Raw genomic sequence first — 18,354 nt, forward strand, 5'->3', positions numbered from 1 at the left:
ACCACTTGTGAAGACAAACTTGTAAACTGCACTAGCTGAAAACTGTTTTGTTTCAGTTCTAGATGATGTTTAACAGTATTTTACAGTGGAAGTAACAAACCTGCTTCCAGATTCTTGGAAAACACAGTTTTGCAAAGACTGTGCAAAGAGTATTTATGAAGAAGAAAGATGAAAGTGGCTGGTAATGCAGAGGAGTTGGGTAGCCAGTAATTTTCTTCATCCATGTTGATCAGACTATTGCATTTTTAAAAGCGTCAGAAGTTTTGTTATATTGAAAGGAGCGGTGATTACTCCCATTAGCTGAAGTTTTCTGTGTGTATGTATAAATACACGTGTGTATAAATATAAATGTAAGTTATATTAAAAAAATATGTAGAATATGGGGGAGATGGTTCAATTTTTCAGATGTGGCACATGTTTTCTAAAGACTGCTTTGGTTTAGTTTGAGTGACAAGATTGAATTCTGTCAGAAATTATTAGTGGCATCTTTCAGAACAAGCTTGTAGTTGCTGAAGAAAGCCTGCTGCAGAATGGTCTCAAAGTTAACTGCTTAAACTATTCCTTCTTACAGGTTTATCTAAAAGTATGGTTATAATTCAACATACAGTTTTAGTCTGGAGAAGAGAAGGCTTAGAGGCGACCTCATCACTCTCTTCAACTACCTGAAGGGAGGTTATAGCCAGGCGGGGGTTGGTCTCTTCTCCCGGGCAACCAACAATAGGACAAGGGGACATAGGCTCAAGCTCTGCCAGGGGAGGTTTAGGTTAGATGTTAGGAAAAAATTCTTTACAGAGAGGGTTATCAGGCATTGGAACGGCCTACCCAGAGAGGTGGTGGATTCACCATCCCTGGAGGTTTTTAAAAAGAGATTGGACGTGGCCCTTAGTGCCATGATATAGTAATTGGAGTTGGATCAGGGGTTGGACTTGATGATCTTGGAGGTCTCTTCCAACCCTACCTATTCTATGATTCTATGATTCTATTTTTAAGTTTTGAGCTTAATGTTGTAGTATGTATTTCATAAAGGTCTCTGAATGTAGCTACCTTCTGCTGTTAACTCAGTGCATAGAAGCAAATAGCAAAATATATGAGAGAAGAGATTCCTCATGCTTTTATTAACACCTACCCTATCAATTAGACCTCCAAGAGGAGGTGATTTTTTAATTCTGAAAAGAGAGGGATTCTGTTGGTTTCCCTGCTAAAAAAGATATCTCAGAAAAGAGATATGTTTTCAAGTAGCTGATCCAAGAGTAGGTCAACAGCAAAAAGAATTGTGACAGTCAAGGAGGCATCATCAGAAGGAAGAAACAGGATCCTCTGTCTTTCTGGTTTGTTTTTTTTCGGCCACTTGATCAAGAGCAGGTAGTGAGAAAAATTGTTGACAGGTCTCTTAAATGTAGTGAGAGGAAACTATGATTTGAACTTTTGTTCAATGAAGGAATAGGAAATGTGGAAGGAGCTGTTGAAAGTTAAGCAATTGCTTTTCCTATGTACTTCCGGATCTTGATAGAAGTACTGGTGAGTCCTGTTCAACTAGGCAGTAATTATCTACTTGGATCACAAGAAACTCCTTATTCTTCCTGTGATCACAATTCTTTATTTTTTTACTTCACAACTTCTACAAAATAGGACCTCATAGCTTCTTTTCATCTGTAGAATATTGAAAATTTCATGAGATGCTGTAAAATAGAATAGCATGGATTTTAGCTTGCCTTCCCCTTTTATAGATATCTAGTTTGCAAAACAAGTGTAGTTTTCAATTAGTGTCCATACAATCTATTATATGTGGTGAATTTTCTGGACACATTTGTAGATTTTTCAGTGCTTTTCTTGATGACATTATGAGTCACCCTAAACAAAATTAAAATCAAATAAGCATTCTGAATTTGTCTTCTTGACACTGAGAAGACATCAAAATATGCATTTAACTCCTTGTTTTAGTTTTGGAAACACGTCTCCAAATAAAAGCCAAAAGTTGTTGTGGAAGTAAATTGTAGCATTGCTCACAGTTTACTTTAAACAGATGGATAAGAACAGGTAGGTGACCTGGTAGTGCATTCTGTGCCAACTGTGCATATGTAAGTATTTTGTACAGTCCATAGTGTGCCAGAAAATAATGCTTTACTGCTTTCTTTGTCAAATAATTCCACACTCTTATTCTTTTCCTAATATCCCATTTGTGTTTTCCTTACTAAAATGTCAGACTAATAGAATAAAATTAATCTCATTAAATATAGCTCAAGCTATACAAATCTGATTAACTGCCATAGACACCCACATAATTAATCTTTTTAAATAAAACTTTTAATATTTCATGAGCAACTCTTGCGTAATGGAAGAATTTTTATAGAGCATTGCTTAGCAGCTTACTTTCCAGAATATGGAATTTTCTGAGTAAATCTAATAGTAGCATTCCCTTTGATCTAGCCACTATTTTCTGGTAGCTGGTCAATATTACTGTTGTTGTTGCTAGTTCCTGTGTTGCTGGTATAATGAAGTTCTTAAGAGGTGACTATAATAGCAATAGCATTCAGATGTTCTCCGTATATCAAAAAATCCTGTCAAGCAAACAAGAGCAGTGCTAATATATTTTTCTGATGAGTTCAACTCAAATGTAGTTCTTTGCTTTATGCCTTTATAGTATTTCATATAATTATTATAGCAATTTTGTATAATTAACATTGCTTCATAGAAATAAACTGATAAAATGGGTATGAACTAATTATAGAGCTAGGTAGATAAAAAGTGACATAGTTGATATTGCCTGTTGTTAATTGAAGACTGAATTTTTTTGAGTCAAGTGCTTGTGTTTTTTACTGTTATTGAGTCTGAAAAGGAATGAACCTGTGCTACAGAAAGTTATTAATGTAATTGTATCAGCATTGAATCAATTGGAGATTATGTAGTGTAGGATGATCTTCAGTTCTGGATGTGGTAATCCTTTAACTTTGTATTCCTGCTGCTCCTTGTTTCAGTCTTTCTTCTCCACACCCTTCAAGCTGCTATGAAGATGTATTACAGAATTGTTATTTTCAGTCTGAGGATTAAATTTAGCTTTGACTCTGTTACAGAAAATCTAAAGCAACCTTTTGAAAAATTATACTTTATTGTATTAATTCAAAATAGTTCGAAGATGCAAAATGCATTGAGATCAGTGGGAACAAGAGTCCTCTCAAATAATGGGGGCATAAGTGGAGTATCTGAATTTCCCAGAAATACTATTTCATCACAAGTGAAAGGTAGATGAAGAAGAATGATGGCATCAAGATGAAGTGATTTTTATCTTGTTCTTGTAATAAAAATGGTTCAACTTTAATATAGCAGGCTTATCAGAAGAGTGCACTACAGATATTGCTTAAGATTTGAAAGCATTCCTTTGATGTTGTCTGACTGCCCTCTTCAGGATGACAGTGAATATGTTAGCCTGCTTAGTGATATCTGTTTCTAGAAATAACCAACTAATGAGTGCATCACTTTTTTTTTTTTAATTGCAAACTGCCTGTTGAGTAAGGCTGTAAAGTAGCGAATTTTACAAAGTCAGATAGTAAGGTTGAAAGTTGAGTTTTATTGTGCTTCGTATTATTTATTCTTTGTGGGAGTAAAAGGTCGTGAATTTTCATTTTAACTCTTAGATTTTTGTGATAGTTTTTTCATGTACAATGTGTGTCTTAATAGTACACCACTGTGCTGGAGTTTGTATGTAATATATGTCATGCCTAAAGTTGATCTCAGTTATGAAGAAATGGTGAAGGTCTAGGGATATCTGTGGTCCTGTAATGCTCTTCCCCTTTTTTGCTCTCTTTTCTGTATGTTTAGTGCAGAGTTTCTCTTACAACAAACAGATTTTTGAATTTACAGCTTTTAAATAAACTGTTCTGCACCATCAAACACATAGAACTGTTTTTCTAGAAACACTGTTTTGAGAAAAGCTGCAGAATACATTTATTTATACTACTTATGTATCTTTCTATATGCAAAGTCGAGTTGCCAAGTGGTGAAATCCTGGTTTGGACTCTGCAGCAGATGTGATTAAATAATAAGATGGAAATTAGCAAAGGAATCTGTGTCAATCAGGAAGTACTACAAGCATTCTTTCATTTTTTTCTCTGAATTTTTTTGTTGGTATTGATTTGTCCTATTAAAGAATCTGTGGGTTTATGTTTGTGTGTTTAGAGAATGTCACTGCTGATAAAGATCCTGGGATTATTCTCTTGGAATTAATTCCCTTTCCCTTCCTTTTAGTGCAATCAGGGCAAAGTTTTTTGGTTTGTTCTTTTGCTTGTTTGGGGGGCTTTTGTTTTTTTATTTGTTGTGTTTCAGATTTATTGTGGTGGGGTTTTTTTTGTTTTTTTGGGGAGTTTGTTTGTTTTGGGTTTTTTAATTTTTATTTAAAGTGGACAGGTGAACAAGCAAAACCTCAAAAAAATCTGACCTGATTATAGACCCGTGAGTAAAGCCAAGAGGAGGCTTTCTGGCATATTTGAGTAGTAGCAAATCACCTTCTGGTGTTGATACTTAATCCTATATGTTCTACAAAATTATCACTTTTAAAACAAGTTTTGGAGAAATAATCTGGAATTTATCATGCTACTTGCAAGCGTACTGTTCATTTGGTTAGGATCATTTCCCAAGTGCTTAGCAGTTTCTTTGGCTCTCTTTTTATGGCTCTGCTGTTTTAGGAAGACTGCTACTTTCACAATTCAGTGTTATTTGTCCATTGGTTTCAGAATTCCTTATTTGTAGTTGTTTCCAGCAAGTAAATCCTGATATTGTAATCAAGGGCAACATGGGCATTTGCTTGCATGGATCTCTTAGCAGATTTTTGTTATACTTGCCGCATAGACCACTCCTGTTTTCTGAGACTTTTAAATATGGAAAACATTATTTTTTCTTATTATCATCTTGGAATGTCTCTGGTATAGTTTACCTTAACACATTTTATAATTTTGGAGAAGACAAGTTTGAAGCAAGGAGTTGCATAACTAGCTGAAATGTTTGAACTGATATTATGGGTGTTGAGAATGATACTGAAAATGTAATTTATCTAACTGTTGCAGCTGGTTATAGCATATTTTTTGCCAGTGAATGCTGCGTGGATGTACATTTGTTTCTTTTCCTTAACAGGCAAGCTAATGAAGAATATCAAGTACTGGCTAATTCGTGGCGCTATTCATCTGCTTTTTCAAACAAACTGTTTTTCACAATAGTGGATTATGATGAAGGGGCAGATGTTTTTCAACAGGTAAATGTTGGACACTGTAAAGCATCTTTAATTATTAGAACTACGTGTTGATTTGCCAAATAATGCAAGACAAATTATTTTCTGTATGTAGGTGTGTACCTCTGTGTTTTGTATACAGTTTCGTCCTGGTTAAAAACACTGCAGTTTCTATGACATTAACAAAGGCGAATTCTACCAATAATCACTTCTGGTTTTTCCAAGTGTAGTTTATAATCTTTGTTCATAGATTGCATTATACATGTGCATTTTTTTTCCCAAACAATTGTTAATGTAATTTTTTAGAATGAAGAACATTGCAAATAATACTTGCATTTAAAGATTTCCTTTATGTTCTCTTTAGAGGTAAAAAGCTCTTAACTAATTGCTTTTATGTGATACAATATTCTTCAACTTCAATAATATTTGAATTAGCCTGGAAGTTCTTCAGGGAAAAGAGAAGAGGATGGTTTACATTTTATATATTGGCTATGAAGCATGTAAAATCAGCTGTTGGAGAATGGTTTGTCTCCCTTTAAACTGAGTAGTCAAGGCAAATTGCATCCCTTGAAAATTAATACTAAATACTGACATGATTTTCTTTGATATTTATCCATTGATTGAAGCTAAAAAGCAGATTAAGAGAAGTGAAAAGCTTTGAAGTTCTCCATATATTTTAAACACCTTTTGGTGAAGTGTGTGATTTAAAATGTTCAGGGGAAAAGATTAATATTTATTTTTAAAATACTTAATTTAAAAAGTTTAATTACTGTTTTTAGTAAATATTTTTACTTCCAGTTGAAATATTAGAATGTACTGTGTAAAGAATGGTTATTAGTGGCTTAGGATTTTGCTTTACAAATTAAAGATTTGCTTTACAAAAATTTGTATTATTTTAACCTATGTGATTATAATAATACAATATATGTTGTTTGATCTGGCCTTAAGCCAATCAATACCTGTTAGAATAGTCCAATTCAACTTATTCCTTGTGTAACAGGGCACAGATTCGGTTTTATTTTGAATGGTATGCATTTAAAGTCATGTTTACATGCAGATTAAATTAAACATCAATATGTAAGGTTCCTGCTGGTTTTAGAGATGCGGTGTTAGGAATACATTGTACTAATAGCTGTTTTAAGGTGGATTTGGGGGAAATTCTGACCACACATTGATGTGTACAAACAAGTCACGTAATATTGATGCCATAGCAAAAAACTGCAAAGGTAATGTGATTTGCATTTTTTAGCTTTTGTTGTATTTACAGAGAAATGGTAAAGTAGTTCCAGACCAACTGCCCCCAAAGTCTATCCAATGTCAGAAGGTTTCTGCATCTCAACATGTTTCTGTATCTTATATTTCATTTAACTATTTCACAACATTTGTCTTAGCCTTTCTTGGAATATTTTTTATTTCCAAAACAGCTCAATAAAGAAGAGGGCTATTTTTTTGCATTTTAACAGTTAGTAATTTCTGTTGAAAAATTTAGTTCTGTGCTTGATTAAAGATTAAGTTTGGATAATGTAAAATTAAATTTCATTTTGCAGGAATGAAACAAACAGGCTTACTCTACCTTTTTTATTTAAAGACCTCCATATTGCATCATCTTTAAGTATTTCCCCTGATCTTGTTTATTTGCATTTTCATTTTCTAAAGTGCTTTTTTGCACTATTTTTGAGATATCGTGAATATGGAGGAATTTTATATAGTAAAACTGTATTCTCCCCTACCACCTAGCAGAGTTGAAGTCAAAGTTTCAAGTGGCAAATGTAAACAGAAATCTGTTTGTTTATCACCTTTGAGAATTTTCATATATCCTCTGAATGGTTCCAGTGACATCAACACATGAATTAAGAGTTTCTAGGAAAAGTTATGTAGTCAATACTAGTTATCTAGGCCTTTCTGGATTCAAAAAAGACTAGTCACTCATGGTTAGTCGGTCTTGCAGCCAGCAGAAGGCTGGATGAATAGTTTAGTTAACTTTGGATTCATGAGAGCTGGGCAAGGGAAACAATGTCAAGCTGCTTTACTCCCTTTGAACGTCTCCCTGATATACTTGAATAGATCAGATGAGTGCAGGTCTCTGTTTTACCAATTACAGGAAAGATCTTACAGCATGCAAAAACTTTAAAGCATAAGATACTCTTACTCAGAAAAGCTTGTGGGTGAAATACTCTGAATAATTAAACATTCTGAAGAATCTACTGGAGGGAATATTCTGAGCATTCTTTTGGAGGACTATACATGAAGATGTATTAAAAATGTAATGTATGGAGGCAAATAATATTTTTGTGCTAATTAGGCTTGCATTATTGAGGATACTGTGTTGTTGTATTTTGAGGATAGAGTTACTAATTCTTTTTCCTGCTGTTTTTCCTGGCTTTGTAGTTGAATATGAACTCTGCTCCGACTTTCATGCATTTTCCTCCAAAAGGTAAACCCAAGAGAGCTGACACATTTGACCTGCAGAGAATCGGATTTGCAGCCGAGCAGCTAGCTAAATGGATAGCTGACAGAACAGATGTTCATGTAAGTCTTTCAACATTTTAAAAGTTGAAACCAAATGTATCTTTGTAGTCTGAGACAGATTGATGACAAATTCCATCTTTCCTCAATTTTTTTTTGTCAAGTGAAGGTTGTAGAACACATAAAAAAAATAACATTCCATGGTATTTATGGTAACTCCTGCGGTTTGCAGATTATATTCCATTCTTACTTGGTTAAATTTTATGTAGTCTTATTCTGGATGAAAACAAGCAGTGATAATTAACTGTTAAGAAGTAAAATGTGCTTTGCAAGACTATGTACAAAACAAATAGATTTGAATGTAGCTGCTTCTAATTCATGTACAGCCTGCAAATCTGTTGAAGAAATAATGTTTTGGAGTTGAAAAGTTCAAAATTATACATGAAGTTTTTTTCATATTATGTGCTTATTAAGGGAAGTACTATTTTTTCTTATTTAAATATATTTAGGGATTAGTCTTTCTGACTTTGAATCCAGATTTCAGATGCGCCATATTTATCTATATGGAAGATGATCTGTATGTGTGCATTTATTACAATCTGTATTTGCATTTATCTTTTCCAGATTAGAGTGTTCAGGCCTCCTAACTATTCTGGTACAATTGCACTGGCTCTTCTGGTATCTCTTGTTGGTGGTTTGTTGTATCTACGAAGAAATAATTTAGAGTTCATCTACAACAAAACTGGTTGGGCCATGGCAGCTCTGGTATGCAGATTTTCCTTACTAATTTGCTTTTTATTAGTTTCTTATCCTAGCATATGTGTCTTCATTACTTGCATGGTAAATTAAAAGCCATTGCATTAATACATTGTTCAAAATGATACTATCAGAAAAAGATTGATGATCTAGATTTTGGGTCTAATTCTCATGAGCAGTGAGTATCAGTTACTATGAGTGACTCACTGAAAATTAGCAAACTCTCTGATAGCTGCAGATTTCTGTTTGAACTTTAATATGAAAATATTTCCAAAAATAAATGTTACTGATGTTTATGGCTATGGTTCAACTTGCCCTTTTTTGGTAAAATCAATAGTGTTATAATTGATTTAGTGTAGATATTGGTGTCAGAATATCACTTTCAAGTGATGAAAGGTTGAGAAAAGTAGCAAAGGCTTTATATGTTTGTAAGACAATGATAAAATATCTGAGAAACAAAGAAAAAGGGAGAATTCTATCCAAAACTGATTTCAGTAGTACTGACCTTAACATTCTACAGTTAACCTAAATGAGAATAGGATGATCTTAGAGCCTTAATTCTGAGGAAAGACTAGATCTAGCCAAGTCTGTTTGAAATACTAGTCAACTAAATCCTTAAAACCATAAATAATGAATTAAGGTATAATTTAGTTAATAGTGTGTTGCACTGTGTTTAGTTATATCACAGTTTTCAAATAACTGAATAGAGGGATGAAAATATGGACTGTGCAGCATAGTCAGCTGTCTCAGTTTTAGATAGGCAATAGTATGCAAGGATGGTAGAAGATGGTTAGGGAGTATCAATAAGGACTCATTACTCTGGCATCATTGTGGTCAGAGGAAAAATCTGAGGACCAGCATCTGAGGCTTAATTTTCAGGGACATGGCATCAAGAGCATGGTTACCAACACTAGAAGAGTGTCTGGGATTATCAAGTCTAGTTCAGCATTTTGCTGCTTAATAGAGCTCCTTCCTGCTGTACTAGTAGTTTTATCAATTGAGAACAATACCTGTAAAAGTTTTGTCCATGTGTTTTGCACAATATAAACCAAGCTTTTATTCTTTTGCCATTGAAATCATTATTTATTCCCTTGATCATTTAAAAGATTTTTTCTCAGCTTGAATCAATATGAATTGACCTTTCTTGAAAGCACATGGCTACAATTGTAGATGGAATATGAGTTTATTTGTGCATCAGCATTCATATTTTATTTGTAATCTAGGCTCCCTTTCCCATGAAAGCTTGGACCAGATGGTCTTTTGAGGTCTCTTTTAACCTGGGCTATTTTATAGTTCTGTGTATTTTAGCTCTGCTAGAAGTAGGTTACTGATGTATCCTGTAATCAGTTTTGCCTTTTCAAAGCTATGTCATATTGATGGTTTGCTATTCTGCTGTGATTCAACAATATGAAAAGATACTTTCTTTTTGTGATAGTTTCAGCTGATGGGCCTTTGGCAGCCGTTATTACACAAGTTCAAAGATAAAGTTACCTAGTACCTGTTAAGCATTAATTAATTTTTATGTCTTAATTATTAATAAGATCTTAAACAAAGCTCTTTGTTCAAAATTCCTAATATTTGACATTTCTCTTGAATAGTGGTTACTGATAATGCTCTTTTCTCTGATGTGGTATCATAGCTTTTCCTACTAGTGCACTTTGCATATATTTTTTAAGCAGTTTGTTAATCTACACCATACATTAAGGAAGGAATAAAGAACAAGTTTTCAAATAAACCACCTGTAGGACTAGATTTCAGGTAGAATGATGTTTCCTTTTGCTCTAGAGAGCCACGGGCAGAATGTCTTCCTTGTTGCAGGATGTCATTTGGAGTATCCTGAGCTCTAGCACAGGGTTTTGACATTCCTCTTCCAAAGTAAGTCTGTCATATTCAGTTTCATATATTTTTTCTAGATTACACGTTTTTTTTGATGATAATACTTTTTAAAGATGTACTACCACCAAAAAGCTCACATTTTATATGTATCAGTCTAACATTTTTTGAACTCCTAATCTTTAGCAATAACCTGAGTAAAACAATAATTGACACACCAAAATAGATATTTGTGTCAAAAATCAAATAAAGATATGTAATAATTGGTATTTCCTTTGTTTAACCATGCACTGTATCTCTGGAGACAGTAGCTTCATTTCAATTTCATATTTCAGAGTTTCAGATCAAAAGTTTATGTTTGAATGTTTTGGGGAATTTTTTTTTTTGTCTTGCAGAGGTTAAAAATGAGTTCTTCAAATCATAGAATTATTCTATTACAAGCTACATTCAATAAATGGTTGAAGACATAATTAATTTCCTAATTAATAAATCTAACACATCAGTTCTTTCTTAGAATATTTGCCGTTCTCCTTAGCAGCAGCTTGACAGCTGAACATTGCATCTGAATGTAACTGTAAATTGCAGTGTGGAAAACCTATAATCACATTCCACTCCTGTGGACAGGTTCAATGTCCAAAGGGAATCAAATATTTAAAGAAATTCTGTTAATGCCATTCAATAATTGCTATCCTGCTGATTGTATCAAAAAGCAAGGGACTAAAATGGCATTAATGCCATTTATTGTTGTTGCTAATACTATTTCCTATAAAATTCTGGTTACTTTAAAAATTAATAGTACTGAAAAGATGTTTTAGAAAATGTTCTTATATCTAAAAGTATATAGTAATTAATCATGGCATTGAGCCAGTGCTTCACTATTTTAATTGTTATTGTCCTTCTGACTTCACAATGTTTTAAAAACCCTGTAGTCTGCAAAATGATGTTTTGTCAAAGATCATACAGTTACCAGAAATCCTTTTGGTTTTATTCAAATTTACCCAGACATACAAGTTAATTTTATAACTTCTTTTTGATGGAATCAACAAGGGCTCCAGGCTTTTGCACAGATAACCTCAGTTAATAACTAAAATATGTTAGAATTCATAGAAAAAAATGGACAGTCATTAATATATTCCTTCTAAGTTATCATGTAGTTATGATTCCCTTAGATCATGCTTCTTTTTCTACCAGTAAAATTTAGAGCGTCTTTTTTGATAAGACCTCATTAAAAGGAAAAATGGAGAAGATAGTGTCTAGTAAGATGCTTTTTATGAAGGGTATAAATAAGAAATAAATGTTTAATTTTAAATAATTATATTCTTCATTAATATTTTTTCCTCTTTGAACTTTAAAAAGCAAATTAAACAGAGAAAGCCTGGCAAGATGCATAAAAGCTACAGGAAGCCCATGTTTTTAACAGAAGTATAGGCAATTATCTTGTTCCTTATTGGCAGTTCTTTTTTTCAGAGGATAAACAACTGAGAAAGCGTGGAAGCTCTTTTCTAAAAGCTGTACGTTTGTGTTTTGATTGTTTTTTTGGAGATGTTGTAGTGTTAGGTAGCTAGCGTTTGTTAGCATTAATTCATTAAATTTAAAATAACATTTTTTAATTTCAACTGAAAGTTTTTCATAAAGATCCTGGGATTCAGTGACTGCAAACTGTGTCATTGTAAACAAAGAACTCTCTAGTTTTCTTTTTCTTGCTTTTTTAGAGCTTCTTGGTTTACTTTGAAGAACTTTTATTTTCCCAAATGTTGAATACTTTTTATGTAAATGAAAAATGGATGGTGCCTCTCTGCCCAATAGAATAATTTGTTGCTAAAAATTAGAAGAAAATTCTCAGCATAAAACGCCTCTGCTGTTTTTACTAGCAGAACAGAGGATCCCAGAAAGGTTAACTGAGTTTTTATTCAATAACTCCATTGATACCGAAGTGTTGTGTCTCATAGACAATATTTCCAGCACTGTTTTAGGAGAATATTTAGGAATGCATGTACTAGTTTTGATAGACTTTCAAAAGCAAGACCAGAGCTTTCGTCTCACATTAATTGCAATGTCAGTTCACACAAAACCATTAAATTGGTTTTGTCCTCAGCATTAGATTGTGCAACGGCAACATTTGCGGTTTCATCCCCTCATTGAAGCACTGCACACTCTGGTAGTATCTTGTATGCCTTAGGCATTTTTATTTGCAACATCACCCAGAAGACTTTTAGAATGACAAGCCCGAATGACTGAGTCACAGTACATAATATCCCAAAAGATGTCTTTTGAGATCACATACATTACTTATCCCCTAGATTATCTTAGACTTTAATTCAAATTCTACTATTCATCTATGGATATTTTTCCCTCTGACATGCCAACACCAAGATGAGGAAGGACTTCTATCCTCAGATATTTGCAGAATCGTGTCCTTTTATGCTGATAACAAGAAGCAATTCGGACACTTGTCAGGACTCTTAATTTCTTAAGCAGGCAGAAGAAAAGGTCAAACAGTATAAACTAGGCAAGCTTCTAACATTTTAAATGAGGAATTGCTTCATTTTAGACAACAGTACTTGTGCTGAGAGTTTATCTGTTCTATTGGCTAGAATGTGGGCAGGTAAGGGTCTTTTGAAAGCACTTACTTTGCCAGGCTGTCACTGTGGTTTTCTGCATATAATTTTCAGTTTTATTTTATGTGTATACTTCAGATTTGCCTATATACCTGTGAAATCTGGGAAGGCAAAAATCTGTGCTCAGATTAGAATGGCAGCTCCCTAGGAGCTGACTATATTGGGCAAAATATGTCAGGTCACTTGAATGAGGAGATAAAGTGTGTGTTTACTTGTTCTCAGAACAGTTAATGGGTATGAGAAATGTTTTGTGCTTATACACTCCACAGTATCTGTACCACATAATACATTCATCATTAGTTATTGGTCTAAGAGAGCTTGAAGGGTATTGTGGCTACTAGTGGCTTCTTCACCCCTTACTGGGAACAAGGAGAAAAAAAGTCATGTGTTTTATTCAAAGATAGACATAGAAAAGGTCAGGTTCCTCTGTGTGAGTAGATAGGCATCTCAAAAGAAAAGCAATAAATGCTGATTATTAATTTCCTTTTCTTCCTATAGTTGAATGCTTTAGGGGTGCACATTTAAAGATACAGAAATCCATTGTCTTTGCTTCTGTGTTGTAGTCCCTGTCCTTGAATTGTATGTCTCTTATTGGAGATTCTAATAAGTGATGGATTGTTATGTAGAAATTGAGTACAGATCTCATAGCTCAGTAGCTTTCATTGAGCACAAAAGCAAAGCTAAACTGGATAGGAGGGATTACATTTGTTTAAACAGTAATTGTGAGATGGTTAAAACTTACATATGCAGAACAATAGAGAAATTAAGTGCAGAACTGGCTGTCCATGTCTTCCCCTTTTTTTTTTTGAAACTATACTTGAATTTAATTAGTCATAAATTAATCTAAAGTTCCATTGTTTTGCTTACATTACAAAGTGTTTTCCATGTTCTTGGGTCTAAACTTAAAAAGAAATCTAATTATTGGCTTTGTATGGTATCTGCTAATAGGAAGTTTCTCTTCAAAATGCATTCCAAATGGCTTTTTAAATCTCCAGTAATTTTGTTTAATGAACTGGCAGATAGTGTTAAACAAAACTTATGCCTTTGAGAAAGGATATATTAAGCCAAAATAAATCATTTGACAAAGTTTGCAAGACCAAGAACAGTTTAAAAATTCCTATTGATGTACTTGTGAAATTGTGTCTTGCTAGCAATTCAGCGTTCTGCTGGGGCTGTTGGTGCTTAACTTACCTTGCAACTCTTTGCAGTAGCCTTGTGGTTTAAACACAAATGCACCACAGGTGAACTCAAAGCCGTTTTCCCCCTTAGTGAAACTGAGGTTGGAAGCCATCAAGAAAATACCACTTGCAATTTGTTAACAAGGTCCTTGAGCAGACCTGTCTGCACATATAGTGTACTCAACTGGGACTGATAATAGGGGGAACTTCATTGCCACTGAAGACATCCTGTGGACGTTTGGTCTTGGAACCATATTATGTTCTAGCAAATCACTGTTCTTTCCCTCTCTGTGCTACACCAGTCAAAAATGTAGATCTAATCTGTTTACTTTTATCATTTAGATGCAGAGTAAGCTACCTAAATCTGGAAACTCTTAAAATAGTTTGAACCCTGAAAAAACCCTGAACTCCCTTGATAAATCAGGTGGCATTTAGTTAACAGCAGTTAGTGCTGTTCTTTGAATCTGACAAAGAGAAAGAAGGGAGCAGAGGGATGAAAGGTCTGTAGCACTCCTCTCTGTAGAACTGAGAAAGTAGAGACTCTGCTATGAAAAAGTGTCATTGTGCTCAGAGATAAGTGCCTTGGCTTGAATCTTTTCCTGTACTCCAGTTTTCATCCTTTGAACTTTGACAAGATCCAAGAAAACTGCAGAAAGTGGCCATTTCTCTGCATATGAGAGTAAATATGAAGTCATTAACCACATGTTACAGGTTGATCATTTGTAGGAATTAATTTGGTAAAGTTTTGTCCTGGGAAAAATGAACTCACAGTAATGGTGAGTGAACTAGGTGTTTTGGAAACTTTAGGATCCCAAGGCATGAGATCCTATGGAAACTATGCCATTTGGAATGGCATTAGCACGATGTATCTTAGATGTGTGCATCTGTTCTGCAAATAGTGGTGTGTATACAATAGAAATCTATAGTTTCCACTGTGGGGGGTTTTTTTACCCAGATGATTGTAATTGGAGAATATAGAACACAGCAGAATCAACTTGAATGTCAAGTGCTATCTGTAGCATACCAAATGCTTACTTAAGGGATACGATGGAAGTGCTCTGTTCTTAGGATACTTAAAATAGATGAAGACTGGAAGAGGACTAGGGAGAAGCGGGAGAATGTTTTTTGGCTCCTGAAAAAGTAATTTTGAAATACACCATAAAAAGGAACATGATGGAAAGAAATCATCGCAGATCCAGTATGGGGTGTACTGAATTAGTTTCCTTGGTCACTAGCAGTCTAAACTGAAAGAATATGAATGATGCCTTCAAGTTAAATAACCATATTGTTAAGTCTTTGCTTTTCAATAATCTTAATACTCGACATTTTCTTCTCCCCACTATTGTGTCTCCTAGATATTTTTTTTGTTAGATGTTACACTGTCTCAATGGCATGGTATTTGTGTTGGCAAGCATTAAAGATCTTGATTAATTTGAGAGATTTATCATTTATAAAATATATGACTATATAAATTGAGCCAGGGTCTTTTTAATCTTTCTTTATAGAACCAGATTTGGCCCTAGAGAATGAAAATTTCAAACAATAATTTAAGAATTAGAGAAATGATTTTTCATAGAAGACTCACCTTCAGAGACCCAGTTTTTGTACTCTATGCATCTGTTATCTTTAAGTGTTTTACAAAAGACTATACACATAAATAAATACTATAATACATTGCATACAATCTTAACTCTATTTCTATCTCTACCATGACAATAATATTTACAGTGGGCCAAATCTCTTCTCCCTCCAAATAAAAGTCCAGGAGAGAAGAAGAAGAAAAGACCCCTTCCAGTCTCTGAGCAGCAGCTCTCTCTCTCTAGGCAGCAGGCTCTCCTCTTCCGGGCAGAAGTTGCTGGCTCTCTGCCAGCACACACAAGGGAGGCCTTCCAAGCCTCTCTCGGCCCCCGTCTTCAAACAAGGGGTCTTTCCATGGGCTGCGTAACCCCAGACACGGCCGCTACACCATGGTCATATCACGAAGCACCGGGGTCTTCGTGACAGTCTGGTATCCTCAGGGGAATCCAAGCCCCTTCACAGAGCTCCCATGCTCTGACTCAAAGATGGCTGCCAGCTTCTCTGAAGCTGCAGCAAGGAGGGGGGGGGTAAAGCCCAAGGTCACCCCCTCCACACACATTCCTTTGGCCGTCCTGGCTTTAGCTCTCAGGACAGTCTGAGCTTCTTGCTCCTCTCTGTAGTGCATACTGCACTCCAAGACTCTTCCAAGTGAGTCCAGTCATCCTCCTCTCTCTCAGAGGAATCTCCAGTGAGTTTGGGGGTTTGGGTTATCTAGTTCTTACCCCGAAACTCTGTTCCTGCTGCTGGCTCAGTCCTCTTTCAGGTGCTGCCTTTCTGCTTTCCTTTCTCCTCAGACATCTCTGTGTCTTCCATGCAGCATACTGGCTTATGTTCCTCCTTCTGGTCCTTATCAGTTGGCTCTTTGCCACTGCTCTTCGGACGCTGCTGTCCCTGCTGCTCCGTCACCCACTCGCAGTGGAGAAAACTCCTTCGGCATCTCAGACACAGGCACTTAGTTCAGTTCTGAGTCCCTGCAGTCCCCCAACCGGGGGCTGGGGGGGCAGAGCCCCCTAAGGGGCCGGAGCCCCAGCTCCTCGTGGCTCACCACAACCTGGCCACCTCTTCTTCTAACAACAAGTACCACTGCTTCTTTTCTGGTCTCCAGAGATATGTTTATATTTTGCAGGAACACTGATTGGGTCAAGCCCCAAGGGTCACCACCCCCTGGGGGTTACCACTTTCTTAGTTTCAGGGGGAAAACCTGGCTCAAACCACTACAACTTTTCACCTAATTTTTTGCCTTTCAAAATATCTTTCACCTCACTTTTATTATCCACATTTTCAGTTTCTATACTTTTGTGCTTTCACATAAGCTATCTATTGTGTGATTCATCACCAAAATTGCAGTATAAATTTCTCTGCTAAAACAGTCTGCAAAGTCTAGAAATAACTATCTGTTACTCTTTTCCAGTAATGTCACTATATACTCTTTTCATTTTGTTGCATAATATTAATTAAAACATAATCCATTTGCTAATAATCACTACCTCTATGCCTTCATCTGCCATATTAATTAATATACTGTTACATTCCACATCTTGTTAAGGGCAAAATGAAACACACCTTATATTTAAAGCCAAGAACCTGTTCTTATTGTAAGTAAAATCTTGACACTACAAGGAAGAATTATAATTAAACCATATATGAAAATGTATCTTTCCTTTCTATTACAAGAGAAAAAAGTCTTAATCATAACAGCATAATTAAAATTGTTTTGCACACACTTTTTAGGTCTTTGCCTTTCTCTGATGTCATGGTTACTCTTCCACTGTTTATCTCTATATCTCGAGATCATTCTTTGGCTTTGGTTTGGGGTGATGGGGTACTATGGTGAGTTGTCAGCATTCCAGGTTCTCCTCCAGGGAGGAGTATGATGTTGCTGCTTTCTTCCTGCTTGCTTTAGGGTCTTAGGGGCTATTTCATGCTTTGTGCTTCCTTCACTCATCTGCAACTAAATTTTACATCAGAATTTACTGGGTAAATGGTGGTGGTCTGCCATATGTTGGGTGCTTGTCCTTTGTTCCCTTTGTTAGAGCCCTAAAACTGTTTTTGATGAGCTCCCATATCTGTGTTTCTTTGTTTACTCTTGGTGTAATATTTATAGGCTTGGGGTCTCCAGTGTAATCCTGTGCATCCTTTCTTATCATTCCATACTGGTACACTGCATCCTGTGTTTACAGTTCTGCTGTCTCTACAGTCATCTCATGCCTGCACACCATCAGTGTGTTGGTCATAATTGTTTCATCCCAAACAGAATGGGGGGGGAGGGAGAGTTAATGAGCCACGCGAAGATAAGCAAATGTAATGTAAACTAGACATAGTCACATGGTCTTTGGAAAAATTGCTGTTTCAGCTAAAGAAGTTAAAAAACCCTAACAACTACCAAACAACAACAACAAAAAAATACCAAACAAAACCTCCACCAAAACAAAACCCAAAACCAGGAAAACCAAGACAGATTTGAGTAAAACCTGACAAGATTCAGTAGTAAGGCAAAATTTATTCATATTACTAGAGGTGACAATGCTGCATTTACAGGGATACAGAGCTCCAGTAGCTTATATTTACTTCACAAATGAGTTACTAAGTATTCTTTAAATAAAATCCTTTAAGGGTTTTAGTAAACCCTGGCTTAGTTAGTCATTATGGTATGAATTTTTACATTTGTGATCCATCTACTTATGACTTAAGTATGACTTAAGTGTGC

The 18,354-nt window shown here is 35.2% G+C and overlaps 1 protein-coding gene across 4 annotated transcripts in view; it reads left to right on the plus strand.

The window, feature by feature from the left end:
• Positions 1-18,354, plus strand: part of TUSC3 (tumor suppressor candidate 3) — a 117,895-nt gene that overhangs the window by 41,257 nt on the left and 58,284 nt on the right. For all 4 annotated transcript variants that reach the window (XR_003533169.1, XM_027676461.1, XM_027676462.1 and 1 more), the window contains exons 3-5: positions 5,125-5,242; positions 7,607-7,747; positions 8,309-8,449. Coding sequence is in view for 3 of the 4 variants with exons in the window: in XM_027676461.1 (XP_027532262.1) it covers positions 5,125-5,242; positions 7,607-7,747; positions 8,309-8,449 (400 nt within the window). In the remaining variant the exon portion in view is untranslated. The remainder of the gene's footprint in view (positions 1-5,124; positions 5,243-7,606; positions 7,748-8,308; positions 8,450-18,354) is intronic.

This window comes from Neopelma chrysocephalum, unplaced genomic scaffold (assembly GCF_003984885.1).
Source record: "Neopelma chrysocephalum unplaced genomic scaffold, ASM398488v2 Primary Assembly neopelma1_42, whole genome shotgun sequence".
In the NCBI taxonomy this organism is placed as follows: domain Eukaryota; kingdom Metazoa; phylum Chordata; class Aves; order Passeriformes; family Pipridae; genus Neopelma; species Neopelma chrysocephalum.